This window comes from Lichenostomus cassidix, chromosome 28, assembly GCF_008360975.1.
Source record: "Lichenostomus cassidix isolate B80296 chromosome 28, HeHo_3.0, whole genome shotgun sequence".
Lineage (NCBI taxonomy): Eukaryota > Metazoa > Chordata > Aves > Passeriformes > Meliphagidae > Lichenostomus > Lichenostomus cassidix.
This window is the reverse complement of record NC_139508.1, coordinates 5803420-5823235: the sequence shown is the minus strand read 5'-3', so window position 1 is coordinate 5823235 and position 19816 is coordinate 5803420. Positions and strand designations below refer to the sequence as shown.

Below are 19816 nucleotides of genomic sequence, written 5' to 3'. Positions count from 1 at the left end.
CGGGGCCAGCCCCCGCCCCTGCTGCCTCCGGCCCCGCCCTTTCTTCTTGTCCCGCCCCCTGGCCTAGGCCCCGCCCCCCGCGCGGTGCCCGGCGCTGCCCCCCCGTCCCCAAACCGGGACAGCGGGCTGCGCTTCCCGCCCATCGCGGCACCCGGCGGCGGTGCAAAAGGCCCAGGGGCAGCGAGTACCCCGTCCTGCCGCTCCCCGGGGCGCTGGCAGGGGCACCCACCCCGCGCTTGGGAGGCGGCCCCACTTTATTCTACAGCTGTGTCTGGAACAGAACTTTACACAGACGGTATGATTTGGCAATCTTTATATCCACAATACATCATAACCATGCACAAAAATCGAATGATGTGTTTATTTACAAAGTGAATTGCACTTAACACAGGAACCAGGAATAAAAGTAAATGAAAGGAACCTCTCTTCTGGGTTGCATAAAGGCCCGGTACTATTTATAGCCTACAAAGCCTGATAGTCAACACTACCATGCATTATCTGACCAGTGTAAAATAGAAATTGCTGTTATTTATTGAAATAGTGCAGCCCTGGAGACACTCATTCCATGGAAACATTCCATAAATCACCATCCCAACTACATCTAAGAGTCTGCAAGTCAAGAGAATCTACCCTTCAGCCCCCACTTACTGTGTTTTACTTGAAGGACAGTTACTCTTCACATCCAATTGTCTGATTTTCCTTAGCTGATATGGAGGCCCCTACCTTTAACACTATTTGTTCTAGTTTTTTATGGAGGAAAAAATCTTCCCTAAGTGACTAAATCACTTCGTTGCGATCTTCTTTTCTTCTACAGAGTCCAGAACCTCTAAGCAAGTTCTTCCTTCATGCTTAGAAGGGAAATGATCACCAAGTCTCGGTAAGACTCAGACACAAACAGATCCCACCCACACCTTCTGGAGCAATACAGCATGCAGGGATCAAGCACCAGGGAGCAAAAATACCTCCTGTACATTTCTACAACAGCTTTTGTTAAGTGACTGATTCAAATAAAAGGCACAGCCCAACCCTTACCACACCCAGCCAAGAGCTCTGTGCTCACACAAGACTCCCTGATCACCGGCGGGGGGTTCACAAAACAGCGCCCAAGTGGGGGCATCTCTGGGATCCATCATCTTTCTACAGCCTCTAAACCTGCCACACGGGCAAGAAGGCACCAAGGTGTCTTTCTTCTACCAAATCTTGATGGCCTCCACAGCATACACTATAATCTTTTTAACAAAGTAGCAAGCAGTCACCCATTAACTGGATTTTTACATTTATACAAGTATGGAGCTTTAAAACTTTCCTACAAACCAAACTTCCTTGTTCTGTGAAGGCTCAAGTGAAGATCCCAGACTAATTCACCTGTCTGTAAGCACTGACTCTGCAGGAAAAGATGTTGGATTGATCTGCTCTACCCAAGGAATTTATTTTACCAATTACCTGTTTGTGTGCTCAGGACCAAGTCACTTCTATGTGTGAATTTTGGTCTTCACCCTCCCCATTAGTAACAGGAGAGGCAGCAGGACAGACTCCTGCCTAGTTCTGCATTAAAGGACTAGACATCAGCAGGAGCCTCTGACTGATGTTTGTGTTACTGACACAGGTGGGAATACTCAGGGCTTTGTAGTGTTTTCAATAGCTAAAGGAAAGTCAACCTCAACATCCAAGTAAAGCAAGCAGAGCACATATTCCTTCTTTCACAGGCAGCTTTCCTGTTACCAGAAGTTTTACAAAAGCCAAATTCAGCCCTCAAATTCCTTGGGGCAGATGGAAAAGAGCTGGAACCTTTTATTTTTTCCTGACAGCAATACTGAGAGACACAGCCAGCAAAGCTGTGGGATGAAGTAGTCGAGTTGAGGTTACATGTAGTCTGTAATTTCCACATTAGGAAAGCATGCTTTAAGGAGTCTGGGCTACTGGAGAGCTTCTCTGAATGTCAGACAGCTCTTCAGTACTTCCAGCCTCCTCAGGATTACTCCAAGTCTTCCCCTCAGCAATTCTACCACAATAGTAGGCCAGGTTGTGGATGGTTTCTAAGGAGCACACATTGCCTCATCAGGGCACCAGGAACTCCACATCAGAAGCATTTTCCCTGGTCTATGCACAGGAAGATGGCTTAACCTGGCAGAACTGGTCCACCGTCCTTTTTCTATTGGCATGAACAGCCCTGTACTTAGTCTGAACAGGAGCACCTCAGACCCACAGAAGGGCTGTAGCTCTGCCTGGACAGCAGCTCAGCAGCCTGGGGAAGAGCCTTGTCTCATACTGAGGGACCACAGCAGATAAAACCCCCACTTAGTTCCCAGTGCTCACAGGAGCTACATGGGTGCACATGTGCACACACACAAACTCCCACATCCTGGGTGCCCCCAGAAAAGGGCAGGAGGCCTTTCCCTATCACACAACAGATCTCAAACACAATAGAATGGTCCAAGGTCCACTGGCACTGAGGAAACTTTGGACAACACACAATAGAGTTGTACAAGAGCTCTTCAATACCCTTAAATTTAACAGCACTTAAGCCCTAGACACTGACCTTTCATTGGGACTCTGCAGCAAAGTCGAGAGCCTTCCACAAAGTCAAAGACTAAAGAAAATTTCTTAAGAGACAAGCAAGTGACTAAATCGTTTCTTGGCTTCTTACACCAGGCCAGACTGATTCTAGAAACTTCATGTTAAGAACAGAACTTGCAGAGTAAATACGTTAATACATCACCCTGAACTAATAAGTCTTCTTAACAGTACAATTCCTCCACATGCTATCCAACTGATTGCTTTATATAAAGTTTGTTCAAAAATTAAGGAGCCCAGCTCCACTAGTGTCCACTTGTTCTCAAATGAAATATTTTCAGTATTTCAGAATTTTCTACTCTCTCACTGCCAGCTGTCTAAACACTGACTGCACATTACATTCTGGTCTTGGACTACCAAAAAGGAGACTTCCCAGTTCCCACCTTCTCTCAACAGAATGCAAGTGAAGTAAATATCAAGTGTTGAAAGTGCCTCCTGAACTGGAACACCCTTAGGACAGAGCACTACGATGCCTAAAGAGGAATTCATACCCTCATTTAATGGGATCAGGCTGCAAGCATGCTCTCCTTCACCTTGAATGTATCCTCTAAACAAAGCTGAAGAGTGGAAGTGCCGGGCACCACGTGCATCCTGTGCTGTGAGCTGGAGCCCTCTCAGTGCATACAGTACAAAATTAAAGGCATTGGTCTGGAAATCCTATAAAAGAAAAGCCATCAAAGTTAACTGCCCTTAATTTTATTACATAACCAGATAGAACAGTTGAGACCGGAATGTCAGATTTCCCCTTCAAGCACAATTCCCAGTTTCATATTTGCTTTGTACCAGTAAAGAAAAATCAACTCACTAATATGCAGCTGGGATTCATCCAGTGAGGTACAGGCTCAGAATACAGAGCAAAAACTCACTGCAAATGGCTCCACGAGCCTTCAGGGAGCAGCAGATGGTCTCCAGCTCTTCCTTTAGATCGTTTCACCCAGTATTTGCCATCACAACATTCGGCAGATACCGGAGGGGATGCAAGTGTGCAAGAGCTAGTTGAGTGACGAAAAGACATCAGAGATTTGCACAAGCAAGCAAGAGACTGACTACACCAAGTTGTGGTAACATTCTTGCCATTCAGCACAACAAAGAATTAGAGTAGTTAGCCCTGCTGATGACAAATCTGTTACATCAGTGAAGTACAATCATTTAAGAATTACAGCCTGCAGTCCAGTAAAATGGTAAGAAGAAAACAACAGGTTAGTAGTTATTATGTGAAATCCTAATATTATGCATTTTAGTAGAGGTCAATAGTGAAAGATCATGAAGAGAAAGTTCCAGATGCTACGGATCTGCAGAAGTTTTACAAAATGTATAAAGTATTGTGTTTCTCTACAACAACCAAAACCCTTACAAGTGCAGGTACATATGCGACATGAAAATATTGCTTCACTCACTCAAACAGGGGCAGGAGAGATCTAGAGAAAAAGCAGCATGCAAAAAAAAAAAGCAAAACCCTGGAACTAGAGCAGATCCTGCTTTCAGACACTGACCTACAGTACAAAAGAAGCCTACTTGTACAGGTTGCAAAAGGTTTCTGAAATCAATACACTGGCACTTACTGTACAATAATGTTAACTGATTAACATAAGCCATTAATAAATATTAAGCCATTTCATAAAGCCTGCACAGGCATTCATGGTGGCAGAGAAAGCAATGCGGACATACTTCATTGTTCCCAAATAAAACAAGAAAAGAGAAAGATTTCCCAAGCTACACAGCCAGACTAATCGTATTAGGGGTAATTACAGAGTAAGTAGTTATTTTCAACAGCTTTCTTATGTGTGTGCAGCCACTAAAATCCTCACTGTGACACTTTATCAGGACAGAAAACAGAGCATTTGGCAGGATAGCTAGTTTAATTTCTCCCCCATGTTTACAGAAACACAAAAAAAGAGATATCGGACTACGGGAGGAAAAAACCTTGTCACCTAAATGTAGTTATTTCAACTGGTAGAGTCAAGTCCCCGTGTTCCCCTCCCAGAAAACAACAACAACAATAAAACCAAACTAAAAAAAAACCTAACAAAACCAAAACAAACCCATTTGAGAAGACTGTTTCATGGAATAAGATACAGCAGCAGATGTTCCAACACAAACATGTCTATCAGATCAGTGACTACATTTCAAGCCCAGAAGTCACCACATGGAAGGGGTTTCAGAGGCAGGGGGATGTTAGCCCTACAATTAAAGCTCTAATATGAGAGGGGAGAGATTTGGGAATGCAGTAAAGGAGAGAGGAGGGAGTCACTGAATCACAGGAGATAGGTAGTGCACACAAGTTTCTAAATGAAGCACAGATGAAATGGAGGGCACAAGAGTCATCTACAGAAGGTCACAGGTTCTGACAGCACTGGAGTTTGTTGGATTTCTGTCCATCGGTGGTTGGTGGGACACTGATATCGACGACGTTGTTACCAGGAGATTCATCATGCGCAGACCGGTCGGCGATTTGCTTCTGTGACACGATGCGGTAGATTTCTGCAAGGAGAGCACATGGGTCAGAGCCCCAGGGACATGGCCTCCCAGAGGGCTCTGGGAATTGTCCAAGAACATGCCAGAACCCAAGAATGAGAAGATTTAACTTGAGGGCTCTGAAAGGGAATCTAGGCTGACCAGATGCAGCATATAACATCTGGCTGGCATTCCAGTTCTGGAACGAGCATGCCCGCTCTGTCTGGAAAAGTTAGTAAGAGTCCTCACTGTCTTCCACAAAAGCACTTCCTAGCCCATTCTTTTTCAATGACTCCATGAAAATGGCAATTATTAAAAGGGTTTTTTAATGGGCAAGGAGCAGGAATGCTCATTTCTAAAACAGGGAATCATCATCTTTGTGATTAAAAAAAAAAAGGGCAGCATACTCTAAGAACACCAATCATCAGGATGCTGGGAAACATCCTGCACAGCAGCAACAAGTTACCTGATCTCCACCTCCGCTCCTGGCAACCTGCTACCACCAAGTAACAGCAGTGCAACACATCAGTTTTCCCACCTATGACAGTAAAAAGCTACATGGGTCCATAAAGACCCATGCTTCTCTAAATGGATTTATTTGACTCTAACTTATGCTTCAAAGCACACAGATCCACAAAGCTGCAACCACTAAAGAGAGACTGCCAGGTTAAAAGCTTTCAGAAACAAACTATATCAACTGCATAGTTAGTAGAATTATTGTAAGAGGAAAGGTTTTTAAATTACTTATTTGACTGACTATAAGCCCTTTTTCCAACTTCCCTCTATTGTGAAACAGGAAAAGGGCAAGTACTTCCCTGGAAGTCTGTGGTAAATATTATGGTCACATTCATACGGCCACAACCCCAAAACAGCAACACCCAATGCCTTTAGTAAGGATTAAAAATCATGGAGGACTGTGCAGGGCTTGTTTATGGGGTTTTTTTATTAGGCTTTTTAAGAAGCTGCACATAACTTACGTTGTCTGAAATGGAAACCTTTAACTCAAGGCCAGTCTTGTTGCCACTGGCTACCTCCAAATCTTTGCTGAAAGGGATGAGGAGGGCTGTTCAGAGGCTGTCACATCCTCTTTCTTTCCTGCTCAGTGCTGTATTTGAATTTGAGTTGTTCAGAGTGGTTGCCAAGCCCCCTTAGCTTTGGGGTAGCATCTCTTTGGGGTGTTTTGTGGTTTTTTTTCTTCCAGTCTTTAGTGATCCCACAAACAAGTGGCCAGTAAGGAAACTACTGTCCTGCTGCTCCCACTCTCTTCCCTCCTCCAAGTCCCCTGTGGTGGTTCCCCACACACTACTCTACACAGCATATTTTCCTAGGTTCCTTCTCCTCTCTTAGAAGGATGATTCTCCCCCAGGGGCAATTGCTTTAGGAAGAGCCTTTTCAGGACTACTCAGTCTTATTATCCATATCCTTATGCTATCTGAACTGGACAATTTCAACACTTTTGGGAGCCCAGGATGATGCTGACAGAGAGGGGCTTGACTTCAGTTTGCTCAGGCTTGACCTCAGCTTGAGTTGTTACAGCACCATGGCTCTCCTAGAGTGGCCTCAGGCCAGCATGTCCTGAGATTGACCCTGGCTAGACAACACTGAAAGGGAAGGCAGGATGGATGCTGACTGTTGAACTACACTCAGAGCACTAAAACCATAAATACTGTCTCAGAGTGCCAAGGAAGTTGCCTCAGATCCAGCTAAGTGTCCCAGAAAAGCCATGAATCTGCTACACAGAGGGAGACCGGCCCAGCTCCAGCTCCAGGCAGTTGGCTCTGCCTCACTCTCCAGCTGCTTCACTGGTAGCTTTAATAACACAAACCTGCTGGGCAGCAAATACACCCCATTCCTCATCCACCAGGCTTTTTATCTATAGAGGCAGCTTGGCTACCATTTTTCTCCTGCCTGCCTGTTCTTGGGCACCTTGGGGTCAGCATTGGGGTTGTTCACTGGAGAAGAAAAGGCTCTGGAGAGACCATACTGAGGACTTCCAGCATCTACAGTCCCCCAAGAGAGCTGGAGAGGCACTTTGGACAAGGGCCTGGAGGGACAGAAAAAGAGGGAATGGCTTCCCACTGCCAGAGGGCATGGTTAGATAGGATACTGGAAAGAAATTCTTCCCTGTGAGGGTGGTGAGGCCCTGGCACAAGCTGTCCATGGCAGCTGTGGCTACCCCATCCCTGGAAGTGTCCAAGGCCGGGATGGATGGGGCTTGGAGGAACCTGGTCTGCTGGAAGGTGTCCCTGCCCATGACAGGGGGTGGAATGAGATGATCTTTAAGGTCCCTTCCAACCCAATCCATTCTGGGAGTCTATGATCTTCCTCTAATTGCACTACATTTCTGTTACCAACAGAGGTGGCCAGCACCAGACTTAGCAACCCCAAGGCTTTGTAGTGCTTCCCTGTACACCACTGCAAAAGGAACCCAAAAGAGCCTGCCTTGACAATTGACCCTATTAATGCTCAGCTTCTTTCCCAGCAATAGAATCTCACTGATACATAATCAAGAAACAGTAATACAAAGCCAGTTCTTTGGTGAGCATCCAATAAACAACATAGATCAGACACTGCCCAATAATAAAGCAGGACCAGAACAAAGGCTCATTCTTGTTTAACTGAAATCAGTATCTGGTCAACAAAAGTTCAGCAAATGCTCATCTTGACATGTTATGGGACATGCAGATCAGGTACAACTCCACAAAACAGTGTACAGGAATGAGACCACAGAGACAGTTAATTGGCGTCAAATTCAGCTGTAGTAAGGAATTATCTTGGCAACTCTTCACATCCATGGTATGGATCTTAAAGAGCTTTTTCAAGAGACAGAACAAACAGAACTGATGAATTGTCCCCTCTATAGGATGAGATTCAGATGTCTTGGGGTAGACAAAAGTAGAGCAGAAATCCAATACCTGACTGATTGCCCTCTTCCTATTTAGACAGGGATTTTAAGGGTTCTTTGGCAATTATCAATTACTTCATTTTAGAAGTGGGACATTTGAAACATCAACTTCACAGTATCACAGAATAGCTGGGGTTAGAAGGGACCTCTGGAGATCAGCCAGTTCAACTCCCTGCGAAGGCAAAGCCTCCGGGAGCAGGTGACACAGGAACATGTCCAGGTGGGTTAGGAATGTGTCTAGAGACGGAGACTCCACATCCTCCCTGGCAGCTGTTCCAGGGCTCTGCCACACTCAACATAAAGAATTTCCTCCTCATGCTGAAGTGAACTTTGCTGTGTTTTAGTTTATGGCCATTGCTCCTCATCCTCTTGCTGGGCACCACTGAACAGAGTCTGGCATCATCCTCTGACACCCCCTGCAGATACTCATACAGATTGATGAGATCCCTCAGTCTTCTCTTCTCTGGACTAACCAGGCCCAGCTCCTGCATTCTCTCCTCATCAGAGAGATGCTCCAGACTCCAAATCATCTTTGTGGCCTCTGCTGGACTCTCTCCAGTAGCTCCTTGTCTCTCTGGTCCTGAGGAGCCCAGAAGTGGACACAGCACCCCAGATGTGCCTCACCAGAGCCAAGGGGCAGGATCACTCCCTGACCTGCTGGCCACACTCTTCCTGATGCCCCCAGCATCCCACTGTCCCTCCTGGCCCACAGGGCACACTGCCAGCTCATGGTCTGCTTGTCATCCATCAGGATGCCCAGGTCCTTCTCTGAAGAAGATGCTGTTGGTGCACAGTCACCTACAACTCTTGCTATCAGCTGAGAACAAGAGTTCATTAGTCTGACAAAGGTACTAGTCTGCTTGGGTGCAAGAGAAGAAACTGGAACATTTAACTTCCCAGCATGGGGCTTCACGCTCCTTCACATTTAACTTCCCAGGGGCTTCACTGCCGAGATTTTGTGCTGGCACCGAAGTACAATTACTAGTTCCTTTACAACAGTGTTATTGCAATTGCTTGAATTTATGGAACACCAGGAGATAGAAACCTCCAGGAGACAGAAACCCTCTCCTGGGCCAGAAAGGGGTGTATGGGGTGGGAGGCAGAACACAAAGGTGAGAATAGAAAGCTTACAAACTAACCATCATTCCCAACATTCATTTCCAAAACATTTCCAATAACTGCAAGACTTGCCCATGAAGAAGATCCATCACCTCAGCAGCTCCTCTGAATCCATAACAAACCATACCTGTAAGGATGTTCTTGAAGGCTTCTTCTACATTTGTTGAATCCAGAGCAGATGTTTCAATAAAAGATAAGTTATTCTTTTCTGTAATAAATAAGAAATGGTTCAGTTAAAAACTTTAGTAACACTTTATTTCACATTTACTTTGAGGTTTTTATGTTTTATTTTAGGCCAAATCAGCCAGAGCATAGTCATTTTTTTCTTTTCCCCATTACACAAAGAACACCTTGGTGCTGCAGTTCAGCAACATCTCCTTTGGCCACAGTGCAAGAACATTTTCCCCACTGCAGCCCTTGCTCAATCAAGTAACACAAAGTATCATCCCCTTCTGGCTACAGATTGCACCCAGAGGTACCTTGAGCAAGAGCCCCAGCAAAAGCACATCAGCTGCCATGGAGTCACAATTCTCCTCTGCAATCCCAGAAAGATCAACAGACCTACATTTTCCTAATCAGACCCCACTTCCAAATAACAATACCCCTTGTAACACAGTTCATTTTCTTCTTTCCTTTTACAATGCAAAATATTTTTTTTATTAAAAAAGGAAGTGATTAACGCTCAAGTATCATACCTAGAATGGTTCTGGATCACCTGCCCAGGAATAGGCAAATTTCAGTCATGGAACTTAAACAGCAACAATTAGACCATCACTAGCAATTTAAAACAGTCTTATGGGAAGTCAGGGTCAAAAAGTAAGAAGCTGAACCAAGTGACCAAACTAACAGACTATCTGGGGCACCCACCAACTTGTTTTGCTTCTCTTAGATAAATGTCACTTCTCATTCATCTGAAAATTTAAAGTGGCTTTATTATCCCCAGGGTACTCGCTTACAAGCAAACTTCAGAAAGCGTGTTTAAGCAAACCTTGGTCATATTTCTAGAGGTACTTTAAATGTTGTATATTTACATTCCACCTCCAAGCTTGACAGCCACCCTTTCAGCGCAAAAGAGTATCTGACCAGTGCTCTGCCAGGTAACGAAAAGAGAAGGAACACAGTGGCAGCAGCTCATAACCCACTTGACTTCTCCCAACAAATGATTACTTTCAAGTCTGATAATCGCTGCATTTAAGTGAGACTAGATGACACTACCATATGCATCAGTGCTCAAGAGCAGCAACCACCCTAAGAGAAGGTTCAGCATTCATTTGTAGCTGTCCACACTGGTATCTACTCAGCAGAATCAGGTCTCTAGGAAGGAAGGAAGGACATTTTTTGTTGTGATATTTTATATTTCTACTGTGACATTTTCTCTTCTAAATGTTGCTTACTGTTTCTAGCCTTGTTAGAGGAAGTGTTTAATCTTCAGCTATCAGGCAGCTCAAGGACAGTGTTTCAAAAACACGTACTACCACTAGATTTAAAAAACAATAGAGAACCCCAAACTAAAAGTGACAAAAAAATACCCCAAAAAAACCAAACCAACCACACATGCTGGTTAGTAAGCCAAGGTATTTTAATTAAAAAAAAAAACAACCCACCTTAAACGTCTTTTTAAGGGTCCAAACTAAAACTTGAGGTAAGAGCTCAGCCTGGACAGAACAGTGTGATCACAGCTGGCACCCTCCCCCAGGTCCCTGAAGCCCCAGCCCACCCAGGCTGAGTACAAACCTGCGAAGGCGCGGGCCTCATCAGTGGGCACAGCCCGGAGGTGGCGCAGGTCGCTCTTGTTACCCACCAGCATGATCACGATGTTGTTGTCAGCATGGTCTCGCAGTTCCTTTAGCCAACGCTCCACGTTCTCGTAGGTGAGGTGTTTGGCAATGTCATAGACGAGCAGAGCCCCAACAGCACCGCGGTAATATCTGAAACCATGAGGCACAGCTCTTCAGCAAGAGCTCTGTCCCAGCTACACCAACATACATGCCATCTAGCTCTCCTATAATGCTTTCCACTTCAGAAAAAGTTGTGCTGATGCAAATACTGTTGTTGCCTAAAATCAAGTTCCAAATGCAGGTTTTTTTCTAATAGCATTTCTAAAAAAATCCAGTGCATGTACCAAAATGCTGGGGAGGCTGTAGAAACCAGGACTGAAAATGTCCTGCCAAACTGTGTGCAGGAAAACTCACCATTTCAGAATCGGTACAGGCGGGAGGTTTTTGTGAAGTTAGAGCCTAACTTTCTACTAGGAAAACAGCCCTTAGTAAAATGTCAGTATTTGTTCCTGATCCTTCAAGTATTTCCTATCCCTCCTACAAATTAAAGAGGGGACTCTGGGCTATATTGTCACTATCCACCAACCTCTAATTCAGGAACATAGTTTGCACCCTCAGGGCAGGTTTGGTCCCATTTCAACACAAGCCAAGAGCTCAGCTCAGAACAAGCCAATCTGTATCCGCAATCCTACCATTTCCATAACATCCATATCTCTCTTTCACACAATCCTACCATTTCTCCTCAGTTCTGCCAGCACTTCTCTGACATGTTGTTGAACTGAGTCAGGGCACCGAATCAGCAGAAAACATTCCCTTTTCCCTAATGTTTGGCATTCAGCTCGCTAAGCAGGCTGAACTGGCTGAGTGATGTGTTGAGCAGAAGTTAGTGCCAGCACAAAGGAGAGGCAGGATCACAGGACTGCAGCTGCACTGGTTCCCAGCAGCCAAACCTGTTGCTGTTGACCCAGACTGAAGTGGCAGTTTTTACAGCTAGAAGAATAAGAGTCACAAAAAACTTTCTGAAAATCACACTAACAGTTCCAGAAAACATGCAATTTGAAATTGCCACCTACATCTGCTTCTGCATCCCTTTCCCTATAGATTGCTCCCTTTGGCCTCCAGCCTCTCCTGGTTTTCTCCCATCTTGACAAAATTCCCCTTACCTTGAGTTTAATGGCTCAATCTGTGCATGACTCAGAAACATGTTTTTACCTTTAGAAACTGATACCCATCTGTAACATAAGAAAAAATCAACTTCCTGATCAGAAAATGCTCTGGAGAACCAGGCCTGACCAAAGGACTTTTTGTCCTCTGCCAGATACTTTTGCCTGCATAGAAACAGGTACACCTCAAGACACTCCGTGGATTAACAAGGTGCCATAGGTGAAAGCTTCTCACCTCCAGGGATTGCTCCTAATGCTGCACATTCAGCAGTATCAGAGTTGCCTTCCTACTTCCTTGCTATTCAATGTGTACACTCATGGACCTAATTTTCAGGGCTGTCACTAATTCAAAGTCATTGAGATGTCAAGGGACTTTGTGGCTGCAGACTGTCCAAAAAACACCCTCCCATCTGAAGACTGAGGGGGCACTAGAGACCAGAAGCCATGAGTGTTACAGTAAGCCACCAGGCCTAGACCAAAACTTGATACCAACAGTACCCAGCTTCCATCTGAAATGACACTCCCTCCACGTAATGCACACAGCACATTCAGCGCAGACAAAAAACCAAATTACAAAACTGAAACAGAATTTCTCACAATTTTGATTTAAGTTGTCATTTGTTTCCATAATAGTAACATGAGAATCTAAAAATTTATTTCATTATATTAATCAAGGGAACACAAAAGTATTTGCTCTATTATTACTTGGATCCACTTGAAGTCTGTCATAATGACTTTGTCACATGTCCCAAATATGTTTCATTGATTCTCTACCCATACATTTATCTGCAGCATCTCTTCTAGAATTCTGCTGAGCAAAGACACAGTACTCACGCTGAGGTAATGGCACGGTATCGCTCCTGGCCTGCAGTATCCCAGATCTGTGCTTTTATCGTCTTCCCATCCACCTGGATGCTCCTGGTGGCAAATTCCACCCCAATGGTGCTCTTACTCTCCAGATTGAACTCATTGCGTGTGAAACGTGACAGAAGATTACTTTTCCCAACTCCAGAGTCTCCAATCAACACAACTAAAAAGAGAGACATTATTTTCACATATTAATTTCTCATACCAGCACTGACCCAATGCAGCAGTACAGCCTATCAGACAGCACCCACTATAAATACACAGCCAGATAATGCAGGAGAGACTTATACGGACAGCACCTCAGACTTTACTATACACAGCTTGCTTCCCCAGCCTCAGAAGAGTCCCAGGCTGTTTTGTCGTGAGCAGCTGCCTGGTCCTCAGAGGTGAAAATGAGAAATTGGCTACAGCAAAAAAAGTCAAACAGTGCTTTGGAGGCCTCAACCACTGCAGCAGGCAGAGGTAAGAGATGCCCCTCACATACTCAACCTTTGCCACAGGAAAGCTGCAACCCACATTTTAAAAAACACTACAGGCAAAACATGAAAATAGGCCACCTGTCTGCCTGACAAAAGCCTTTGTACAGTATAAATGCACTCCATTTTTATTAAAAAACCAAAACCACAGTAAGTAAACAATTATTTGCAGTCCCTGTTGGAGTCATAGGGGGTATTTTATTTCAATAATTTAATTCATAAACATGTGTACCACAGAAAGGGGAAAATAGGAGACATTTGATACTATAAAAAAGATACAAAGCAAAGGAGAACTTCATCTAGCAAAACAAGTTTTAGTAGACAGCATGAAAAGTAAGAGATGAGCTAGAAATCTCTGCCTCCACACACAGTGTTGCCATGTTAACAGAAAAATGTTAGTGCAGGGAGATCTTCAGCACACAAAGCCCAGCCTTCCTGAAAAGAATTGTGAAAACAAAAGTATATTTGGGGCAGGAGGTTCCCTCTACTTTGGGGCTTATCAGTGAGAGCAAGAAACAATTGAGAGAAACAAAGCTGAGGCAGCTGAGCCATCCTCCCTTTGGCTGGGCAAAGACTGTATCACATACCCTTTGGAATTCAAACATCCTGGCTCAAGCAAAAGAAAGAAAGGCAGCCAGCCTCTGTGAGCTTTCTTCACCTTGGGAATATTCCCAACTTCAGTTCTAAGTACAGATTTGCTGATCTTCCTCATTCATATGATCTGGTTTTCCTACAGAAAGCAGACATGGGCAAGTAACATACCCTATTTCCCCCCAACAATTACAGAAGAATCTTCTCCTTGCACACTTCCATAATGAGCTCACCAGTGTTCTCCCTGGGCCAAGGATCATACTTGTCCTTTAGTGCTATTACAGCTTTTCTCTGCTCAGGCCATTGTTTAAGGATGCAGCTCTGGCAATGCCATGCTCCAGCTTGCTGCCACCCCACCCGTGGAGCACATTCCCAGGCTGCTGCTGGACCCTGGCTCTCTGCTGCCACAGCTCCCGAGCTGCACAGGAGGATTGTTGAAACGCCCCGGACAGCCCCCCAGCATCTCATCTGCCTGACAGCACAGACACACAATTGTGCTAGCACAGCTGAACAGGCAAAACATAACAGAGGCAGGAACAGACAACCAGCACATCGTGGCAAGGCACCACAACTCCCCACCCAGGAGAGTTTAAACCAGTTCCTCACAGTGCTCTGCCTTCCCTGGCAAACTGCCTAAACCATTTTTTAGGGCATGAGAACAGATAGATAAAAAAAGATTTTATTACAAATTCTAACTCTAGGATTTTGTTAGCTTTATTTTCAGACAAACAGTTTTTCATCACTAATTCCATGGGACCTTCCAAGAACAGGCCGACATCACCCATCTTGCACAGGGATCTGCTGGCTGGAGTAGGCTCTATCCTACACCAAAGCCCTGACCATAACTAAAAGTAAGAACATCCACCACACAAGCTAGACCAGCTTGGAAAACTCGAGGCTTCCAACTGTTTCCAAAGGAAGTCACCTTTCCCTGATTTTGCAGCTGGAGAAAGCACAGCCTTCCTGGGTTCCAGCCATCTCCATGCTCTGGTGTTTTAAAATTACCAATTTTGGGCATAAACCATGCAAACAGTTCTTATGTCACTAACTCCATCTGTCAATGGAAAAAAATTTCAGGGGTCTCACACTCCTTTGGCTCATTACTCACAAGCTCCTTTCACTGGGCTCCTCCACATTCCAACAGAGATTGCAGGAGAACATTTTTCAGAAGTTAAAGGAAGGCAACCAGATTCCAATTCCATAAAGAGCATTCTACCCTAGAGTTTCCAAATGTTTTTTATTAATAGTCAATCTTGAGCATTAAATGAGCACTTTCACTTTCAAAAGAAAGATGCCAAGACCCGGGGCTCCAAGTGCAGACAGAAGCCACAAATTTATTTTCTATGGGAGTTGAGCAAGAAGGTACCTTCAACATTCTGGACTAAGTGATTAGATCTTGGGAAAGTTTCTAAATTTGGTAACAGGCCACCACACAGTATTGCCTGTTCAAACTCAGAAGTCATGACAAAGAAGAAAAGAAAGTTCCAAATAACAGCATAAGAGTCTGAATACTCCCAAGGCACATCTCACCAGAACTGATGAAGTCACTCTCCAAATGCCCCAAAGGGCCACACTGGTGATGGCAAGATAGGCTGGTTTCATCTTGGAACTGACATGAACCAGCACCAGCCATCATCAGATGGCTCTAGGCACACAGACAAGCCTCATGTATATCCTGTTTATATCCTGAATGCTGCTTCTTCAGTCTTTCCTGATTTTCTCTCTCCTCCGGCACCCTGTGCCACTGCGTGGGTTATCCATCACTACATTACCCATCCATCAACTCAGTCACCACCCTCACTCTGCTCCCTATGTCTACAACATCCAGAACTAGAGCACAATGCCACCACTCAACACCTGCCCTGTGCGCTGAGATCCTTGTACAAAACAAGCCAAAGTCAGAATTAAAGTTCCAGTGCCACACATCATTGGTAAGAAAGGGAAAATAAATGTCTCAAGTTTATCACAGAATTGTAAATACACTCATTTATTAATCTGGAAAGAAGAATATATACTTGTGAGCAATTAAGAAGATTAAGACTCCCTCTAGCAGAGACCAGCTAACCAGAGTTTGTGATAGATCTGAAGTACATAAGGTTGCCAGACATTGGTGACTAATAACATACGCATTTAATAACCACAGCTTTTGCTAGGCAGAGACTAATCAGAGCAGTCTAAATTCCCACAAAGGCAAAATAAAGCTCTTTTTCCGATGGCTGCTTTTTCCTGTGCCAGCACACATCTGCACAACCTCAAACTTAATTTTTAAAATAAACACTGATAATAGCTAATCTCCTCAAGAGCAAAACTAATGTGCAGATCACATTTTAATAGGTACAAGGCTTCAAATATTTTAACAGCTCTTCAAAGGTCATGAATTCAATTCGAGATCAACGCATTCAAAACTCATCCTGAAAAGTCCCTGCTTTTTCACTATCACTGCTACAAAACTAACTGGGAACAGAGGCCCGAACTGCTGGCTTCACTTGGGTCACATCACTGAGCACAGCTACAAGCTCTCCGCAGCATCACTACCCCATGCAGCCCTGCACACACAATTTGGCTCCTTCCCTCAAAGCCTGGCTCAGGCACTTTGGTAACAATAATATTTGGTTGTGATCAATAAAATAAGCGGTTCTGTTGGGACGCACACAGAAGAAAGGGAAATTGGGAACAAAGAAGCATTAGTTCAGCAGAGCAGCTTTGACCATAATCATCCACATCCTCAGAGTGCTCCCAAACTTTAAGTTAGTCATTGCCTGATGCATGCTGTCCTTTGGAAATAGGTGGCAGGGGAGAAACAGAAAAGCCTTAAATTTAATAAAAATAAACTTTCCCAGACTGAGACCCTCCTATCTCATTACTTCTACCTCTGACTACTACACAGACTGACAGAAGAGAGTCCAAAAGCTGTTTGTGTAGCTAAGAAGAGACTAAACCACAAGCCAACCAAAGCCCTGAATGTTATTCCAGCAATTTTCCTTGATTTTTAATTCCACTACTGGAGGAGGCAGAAAGAAAAGGAAGGCTGGAAAATGAGTTGGTCCCACAGTAGAGCCCTCATCCCACTTGGTCCCATTTATATTATTTACTGTCTAGTCCCAAAAAGCATCAAAGGAAGGAAAAGATAAATAAACCCACAAAGAAACCCTTCTCTATCTACTTATTAAAAAAAAAAAATCCACAAAATTACCCCTCCCAAAAGATGCACAGTAAAGGACAATTCTCCCACTTGTTTTTTATTAAGTGCTACAAAGTGTGCCAGCATCACCACAGCACAGATCCTGACCAAATGGCTTCAGGTTGAATCTCACTCCAGATAACATTAAAAACACATTTCAAAGTAAGTATTTTTAAAAGACTTTTTAGGTGGCTCTCCTTACCTAATTGACTATTCATAGAAAGAAAAAAAGAAGTACAATTTTTAGGCTTTCAAGTTCTTGGCTATTAAGCCACCTGGGAAACAGACGGTGGAATGACTAAAGAAGGAAACTACTTTAGACTCAAGACAGTTTAGCATATTTTTACAGGCTGGTCTTCTGCTTCATAGGCATAGAAGAAATAAGGGGTTTCCTTCCCCATTGTCTTCAAGACTGTAAAACAAATAAAACAAATAGACAAATACATCTATAAAATATTTCCCACAGGTGAGTAATTGCTCTTTCCTATGGTCCGCAAGTTCAGAATCACTGCTGCCCTTGTGAGGATCCAGGTACAAAGAGCGTGTCCCGACACCAAACACCTGGGAAATTGTCACGGCAGCAAGCGATCCTCAGAGCCCCCACAGACCACCAACGGCACTGCCCTTCCCAAGAGTGAACTCTTGAGATGAAAATCAGGTTTCAGCCACTCTACCATCAGGAGATCTGATGCAAAAGAGGCTGGGAAACCAAAGGTGAAGGTGCTACACCTGCACTGCTCCTCGGGCCTCACAGGCGATGGGCTGCTCCAGGAAATTGGTCAGCCCGAGCCTCTGGACGGACAGGAGCCCGGCCTGCGGAGATATTCCACGGGACAGAAACCCCCTACACATCCCACGGGAGGACACCCACGGCGAGGTTCCCCCCGGCGCCAGCGCAGGACGCGCAGCACTGAGCCCTCACACAGCCCTAGACAACCCGACATGTCACAGGCAGGGGCAGGCGCGGTAGAACCCCATCGGCACACCCAAATTAACGCTGTTACGGTCTCAGGCTTCCGATACCGGTGCCCAGCGGGGACCTGCGAAGGAGCCTCCGCAGCAGCTTATGTTTTTACAGCTCCGGCTCGACACCGGGCGATCTCCGGGCAAGCACCGACACCCGGGTGTGGTGTCGGGAACACCCCGGCCCGCGGCCCGCCCGCTCACCGCCGCGGCTCCAGCCGCCCCCGGGGATCGCAGCCGCCCAGCTGCCGGCGGGCGGCCCACGCGGACCGGGACGGGACGGGGCGAGGCAGAAAGGCTCGCGCGGCTCTCCCGCCGCTCCCCCGGGGCTCCCCCGGCGCCAGGCCAGGCCGGGGGCCCACAAGGCCGCCCCGCTCCCCAAGGCCGCGACGGCCACCCGGGGCCCGTGCGGCCCGCTGGTCCCGGCCGAGCCCGCCGTGTTGCAGCGGCCGTGGCCCCGCTGAGCAGGTACCTTTGAACAGATAGTCGTATTCGTCGTCGCGGGTGCCCATGGCGATGGCGGCGCCGACCCTCTGCCTGCCCGGCACCGACCGCGGCCCAGCCGGGAGGGGGGGGCGCTCCCGCAGGGGCCAATCAACGCCCGCCAGAACCCGCAGGAGGCGGGCGGTGTGCCAGAACCATCAACAACAGCCAATAGACGACGGGAACTCCTCTGACTGGCGGGGAACGCTGTCCAATCAAAGGAGGGCAGCTGGGGAGGCGTGGTGCTTGGGCGCCTGAGCTGGGAACTTGAGAGACGGGGCGGGCCGGGGCCAGGGGCGGGGCTTGGGTTAGGACAGGGGCGGGGCTTGGGGCCGGGTGGAGGCGTGGCCAGTGGCGGGGCGGGGGTCTCGTTTCGGGGGAGGAGGGGGCCTCATGGGGCATGGGGATCCCCTCGGTTTGAGCGGAGAAGAGTTTCGCCCCGTTTCAGAGTGACTCCCGATCGCTGGGTGGTGGTGTCATCTCTGTGGGAGGACGTGGCCCGGCCCGGGGGTCAACGCCGCACCGGAGCCCGGGAGCGCATTGGCGGAGACCCCCAGCAGTGTCCCAGCACACCCCGCTGCAGCCCAGAGCCCACGCCCCAACCCCCTCGCTTCTCCCTCGGGCTGCTCCCCGCGCCGCTCAGCTCTCCCGGCCCCACCTTCCTGTTAAACACGAGCTGAAAAGACTGTTCTGCCAAAAACATGCCCGTACAGCGACACAATTGTTAAAGGAAAACATTTCCTCTTTTTTTTCCTGGCACAGCTCCAGGCAGTTTCCTGAGCAGTGACCACAGCCAGGGGCCGCGTGGCCACTCGGGCGGTGATGGCGGGACACCATTCGCTTCGGCTTCGTGGGCTGCAAGCGGGACATCCCTTGTCTTCCTGACGCAGAGCTGCAGCAGCTCATCGTGGGAGCACTGTCCCGGCTGCAGCACCAGTCTCACGGAGCCGCTCGAGGAGCCCAAGGGTGTCCCTGCTGCCCTGGTGGCCCCGTCCTCCTGACCCCACACAACCTGTGCACACAAGTGTCCCATCACTGGCTTGACACCTTTGGTGGTGGTTGGACAAATCCTGGCAGGGAAACTTCCGACTCCCTCCTTCTCTCTGTAATGTGCAGGGAAGTGGCTCTGCTCCATCACACGTTTCTCTCTTTCTGGGCTGTGCTCATCATGACAGGTCTGCCCTACTTTCCTCCCTGGAGGAGTGTTTATCCACCTAAAGAATTAGTGGGTCTGCAGTATCACAGAGGGAGTAGCAGCAAGA

General features: G+C 46.5%; 1 protein-coding gene across 1 annotated transcript; it reads right to left on the bottom strand.

The window, feature by feature from the left end:
* Nucleotides 1-296: 296 nt before the first annotated feature.
* Nucleotides 297-18696, bottom strand: RAB11B (RAB11B, member RAS oncogene family). Its single transcript, XM_085040729.1, has 5 exons — nt 18544-18696; nt 12828-13023; nt 10787-10980; nt 9180-9260; nt 297-5055 (listed from the first exon to the last, which is right to left on the bottom strand). Exons 1-5 carry the CDS (start codon nt 18581-18583, stop codon nt 4910-4912), a joined length of 657 nt encoding a protein of 218 aa, XP_084896855.1. The 5' UTR covers nt 18584-18696; the 3' UTR covers nt 297-4909.
* Between the last annotated feature and the right edge of the window lie 1120 nt (nt 18697-19816).

Excerpts from the sequence above, each read along its gene's own strand:
- RAB11B (XM_085040729.1), bottom strand. The coding sequence starts at position 18,583 with ATGGGCACCCGCGACGACGAATACGACTATCTGTTCAAAG. Across the intron at positions 10,981-12,827 it reads TACCGTGCCATTACCTCAGC|ATATTACCGCGGTGCTGTTG; the intron begins GTGAGTACTGTG and ends TCATGGTTTCAG. Across the intron at positions 5,056-9,179 it reads CTTCAAGAACATCCTTACAG|AAATCTACCGCATCGTGTCA; the intron begins GTATGGTTTGTT and ends CTCTCCTTGCAG.